Raw genomic sequence first — 4,674 nt, 5'->3', positions numbered from 1 at the left:
GGAGGTAGAAAAGAACCCATCAACGAATGTATAGTGGCCCTGACCACCAAGAATGTGGGTCAATTAACATCGTGAATTTTCATTATTAGGTCAGTAGCTCCTTTTCACTGGGGAAGAAGAAGAGAGAAGGGACGAAGGTGGCCAGATTTCTCCCTGAAGTACATACTATTCTGCACACAATTTCAAAGGAGTAAAAAAAAACCACAAAAACCCCACAAACTTTCTGAAGGTTGTTCATGGTCCACACAGACCAATAAACCCAGGTTAAGAATTTCTGGTTTATGGATCTTTCTATTGGTACAAACCTGGACATCTCTAATCCTTACCATCAGATTTAGCTCCTCTCTGATAGATTTGATCCCCATCCCTCTTCTCCCTGCAAAAAAAGGCAACCAGTGGCAGTAAAGAAGGTGTCAGTAGTTAACAGCTGAAACCAATTTCTATAGCAAGGCCTGTGCTATGCTTCCAAACTCGGGAACTCTGGCACCTTTGCTGTGACTGGAATAGTCTAGCCTCTCAATTTCCACCTGTTGATATCATGCTAACTATGCAGGGTCTCCTCCTCCATGAAACATTCTCCAATCCCACCAAGCAGGTGGAAACGCGCTAACAGCTTCATTGCCGCAGCTCCTAGTTGATTGTTTTTTTTCATAAATTTATTTTATTTATTTTTGGCTGTGTTGGGTCTTTGTTGCCGTGCACGGGCTCTCTCTAGTTGTGGCGAGCAGGGGCTACTCCTCGTTACAGTGCACGGTTTTCTCATTGCGGTGGCTTCTCTTGTTGCAGAGCACGGGCTCTAGGCGCGTGGGCTTCAGTAGTTGTGGCTCGCGGGCTCAGGAATTGTGGCTTGCAGGCTCTAGAGCGCAGGCTCAGCAATTGTGGAGCATGGGCTTAGTTGCTCTGCAGCAATGTGGGATCTTCCCGGACCAGGGATCGAACCCATGTCCCCTGCATTGGTAGGCGGATTCTTAACCACCGTGCCAGCAAGGAAGTCCCACTGCTTTGGTTTTGTAGTCAGTGGATTTCCTGCACAGGGCTTCCAGTGCCTGGCATGGCCTGGGTGAAGGTCTCTTTCATAAGGTCTACTACTGGTCTGAAAGACATCCAACTGAGAAGAGTTTCACACCTAGCCCAATCCACGTCAGTACTCTTTATTCCATTTTACCAAGTGCGTTCAATTTCACCTCGTTAATTTCTCCAAAGGCCCTAAGTGGTCAACCTGAGAAAACTCAAGTTCAATGAGGTCACACAAAAGTCAAGGCCTCTGAAACGACCTCAAATCTCCCGGGCCAAACCTCACTTGTTTAATGGCCCCAGCCGCCTCAGGGGAAAAACTCCAACCTTCCAAGGCCCCAAGACAGGTGCTCATTTGAGCTCCAGACACAAAGTTGAGCATGGACAGCACACCCTCTCTGCCCAGTAAGGTTACTGAGAAGGCCGCGACGGGCGCTGCAGAAAGAACTTCCGCCTAGAGAAAGTGTCGTCACGGGGCGAGCTTCCGGTTCCCCTCTGTCTCGTGGCCCAAGGCCTTTTATCCCACTTGGCAGTGGTCCACACCCCAAAGCTACCCCACCCAGCTGCTCCCTCGGGTTTCTCCACACCCTGCGGAGCCGTTTGCACGTCTCAAGGGTGTGACGGTTACACCGCAACGTCTCTTGGGAGAACCGTGTAAAGAAAGAGGCGTAACCGCCACCTTGAAGGACTAGAGCCCTGTCCGGGAACAGCGCTCAGAGCGCCTGCTGGCGGGACTAATTTATGACTGACGTCCACACTCACCTATTGCCTTTCTGATTCGTTCTCAAATAAGCCAATGAATGCGACAGCGGAGACGGCAACGTGCCCCCGCCGCCAGAAGTGGCTCCGCCCCCTCCACTGAGCCGCCGTTTGGTTGCCATGCTCAGTGTGGCTACCGCTTCTGCTATTCTAGGCTCTTCTCTGGCTTTCCGATGCCCTTGTTGAACTCCTTTCAAAGCATTTCTTCCCTTCCATTGTGAACTTCCTCCTCCTCGGGCTTCTTACTTGCTCGCTGCTTATCCAGCCACACTTGAAATGGCGGCTGGAGGCGGGGCCGAGGCGGGGCGTGCCCGGCGCGGTGACGTCAGCGCGCTGCGTGTCGGCAGGTGGAGGGAGAAGGGAAAGTTTGGCCCGTGCGTGGGGCTGGGGTGGAGGGCGGGACAGAGGGGCTGGGCCGAGGCTAAGGTCCTGTAGCTGCTGCCACGGAGGCCGAGGCCGGGACCTGGGCCGGGCAGGGGAGTGCCGGCCGCGGAGGAGCAGGAGGCGAGGTCCGCGGGTGCTTCGAGCCCCCCGCTGCTCTGCCGCGCGGCCACCCGGCGCCAGGCGCCGTCGACCCGTGGCTGTTCCAGAGGCGGTTGGTGGGGGCGCGGCGGCAGCGGTTGGGGGTGGGGAGAGGCGCGGCGAGGAGAAGAGGGAGGTCAGCGAGTTTGAGGGAGGGCCGAGTGCCGTGCAGCCGTCATGTCCGAGGACTCCAGCGCCCTTCCTTGGTCCATCAACAGGGACGATTACGAGCTGCAGGAGGTGATAGGTGAGAGCTGGCGCCGCAGAGGGGGGAGGCGCCGTGCTGGATGGCGGGTGACACGCGGGAACGAGGGGACCCGCAGGAGCTCGGAGAGCGCAGGGCTCCCAGATATTCGTGGGCGCTCGGGTGGCCCGGGGGTTGGTAGGGAGCGTGGGTGAGGCTCCGGGTTTGTGCAGCGCGTGCAAGGCATGGAGGGGATTTTGAGTGGCGCGCCTGTGCGGCGCGGTGGGGTGGGGTTTGAGAGGCTCACCAGAGATTTGTGTAGTGACAGATGTTTGAACCTGAGCGACAGATGTTTCTGAGAGAGAAGGAGAAGTGCAGGTGTGGGACAGGCCTTTACGAGGCGGTGCGAGAAATGGGGTATTGCAGTTGGGGGCACGGCCGCCTATTCGGGGGGTGATGGGTTAGGGTGCTTTTGTTCACTCCCGCATCCGTGCGAGAACCCACACGAAGTGCCAGGCGTTGCTGGGTTAGAGCTGGGGATCCTCTCCAGATGAAGCTGCAGGTACCTCACTGAGCAATGAGACACAACTTACGACTGCTTGGAATTGACTTTCTAGTCAGGGAGGTAGACAGTAAATAAGTAGGTAAGTAAAAAGAATTATAGGTTTTGGCAAGTGCTAGGAAGGAAATAAACAAGATGTTCTGATAGAGGATAACGTGGAGACCTAGTTGGGGCGATTTCAAGGAAGATGCTTTTTCTCAGGCGTTTACATGTAAGTTGAGCACTGAAGGATGAGAGCCTTAAGAGCCTAGGGAAATTTTTTCCCGACTGAGGGATGAGGAAATGCAAAGGCTCCTGAGGAGGAGGGAAAGAGCTTGGTGTGTTTTAGGACCTGAAAGAAGACTGGTACGGTTAGAAAGGTAAGGGAGAAGCCAGATTTTAGGGATCTTCTGAGCCGAGGTAAGGATTTTGGAATTTTATTTTAAGTGTTATTGGAGGGCTTCAAGCAGAGACATGATACAATCCGATGGACCTGGCTATTGTGTGTGGAATGGATTTGAAGGGTGTCTGGGAATACCAGTTGGCAGAGACCAAAACTTGCACAAACATGGATTGTAATTCTCACAGAGGCACAGTGATTGGGGGAGGGTGGGGACTGGGGATGAGGGGAGTATTTGTTAGACAACAATAATCTAGTGATTTTAGAAATCAAAAGGGGGTGGGTTTAGCTAAACAGAAGCTCAATCCAACAGACACGAGCAGACCCTTGTGTGTTGGAGGAAGATTGTCTGCTTTGCTAGATCAGCATCCAGTCCTAAATTAGTTTTATAACAAAGAGTGGCTGAAAACTCCTTAGCTGTCTTGGGCGGTGGTGGGGGGGCGGGTAGTGTTTATTGCACCGTGTAGGTGTTTAGAGAAACTTTGTCACATTTCTTTTTTTCACTTTACTTCTTGTTTCAAAACAAATCTGGGCTAAGTTTTATCTGAAACACATCACATCTTTTTCCTTAAGCCACTTCATGGATCTGGTCTTTACTACATGCTGGGTCTACTACATGATGTGTACTGGTTGGTTCTAAAGACAGCTAACTAGGTCTCTGTCTTAATTGATTGCTTCTGAGTCCCTCAATCAGAGTTTCTTATTGAAAAAAGGGATTAAGTGGGAGATTCCAAAATGATGTCTAAAAAGGAAGGAAAGGGGGTCCTTATCATTTTAGAAAAGGAATTTTGATTTTCTTTCTGGTAAGGTGTACATCTTTCTAGGGTGAAGAAGAGGGTTGTAGTTGTTCCTAATGCCCTTGCTATTAAGATGGCACAAGGCTCTAGAGCTTTAGAAACTTGTTAATTTGGTGTCCTCAGATCCATAAGGTGTCTGTGAGTGAGCAAAAGGGAGGCTCAGGCCTCTGGGATAGGGTAAGTCTTCATCTTATTCTCAAAGTGGTCCATGTATACAAAGTTAACTCCAATGTGATTTGACCACCTTATTTTTAAAAACAATTTTAGGGCTTCCCTGGTGGCGCAAGTGGTTGAGAGTCCACCTGCCGATGCAGGGGATACGGGTTCGTGCCCCGGTCCGGGAAGGTCCCACATACCGTGGAGCGGCTGGGCCCGTGAGCCATGGCCGCTGAGCCTGCGCGTCCGGAGCCTGTGCTCCGCAACGGGAGAGGCCACAACAGTGAGAGGCCCGCGTACC

General features: G+C 52.2%; 1 protein-coding gene across 1 annotated transcript in view; it reads left to right on the top strand.

Moving 5' to 3' along the window:
• Nucleotides 1-2,169: 2,169 nt before the first annotated feature.
• The window catches only part of OXSR1 (oxidative stress responsive kinase 1), a 109,879-nt gene continuing 107,374 nt past the window's right edge, over nt 2,170-4,674 (top strand). The window contains exon 1 of the mRNA XM_024132256.3: nt 2,170-2,542. Within this exon, the coding sequence (XP_023988024.1) occupies nt 2,473-2,542 (70 nt within the window). The 5' untranslated portion in view covers nt 2,170-2,472. The remainder of the gene's footprint in view (nt 2,543-4,674) is intronic.

Source organism: Physeter macrocephalus, chromosome 18 (assembly GCF_002837175.3).
Source record: "Physeter macrocephalus isolate SW-GA chromosome 18, ASM283717v5, whole genome shotgun sequence".
Taxonomy (NCBI): domain Eukaryota; kingdom Metazoa; phylum Chordata; class Mammalia; order Artiodactyla; family Physeteridae; genus Physeter; species Physeter macrocephalus.
Note: the sequence above shows the minus strand (reverse complement) of the source record. Positions and strands in the feature narration are given on the sequence as shown.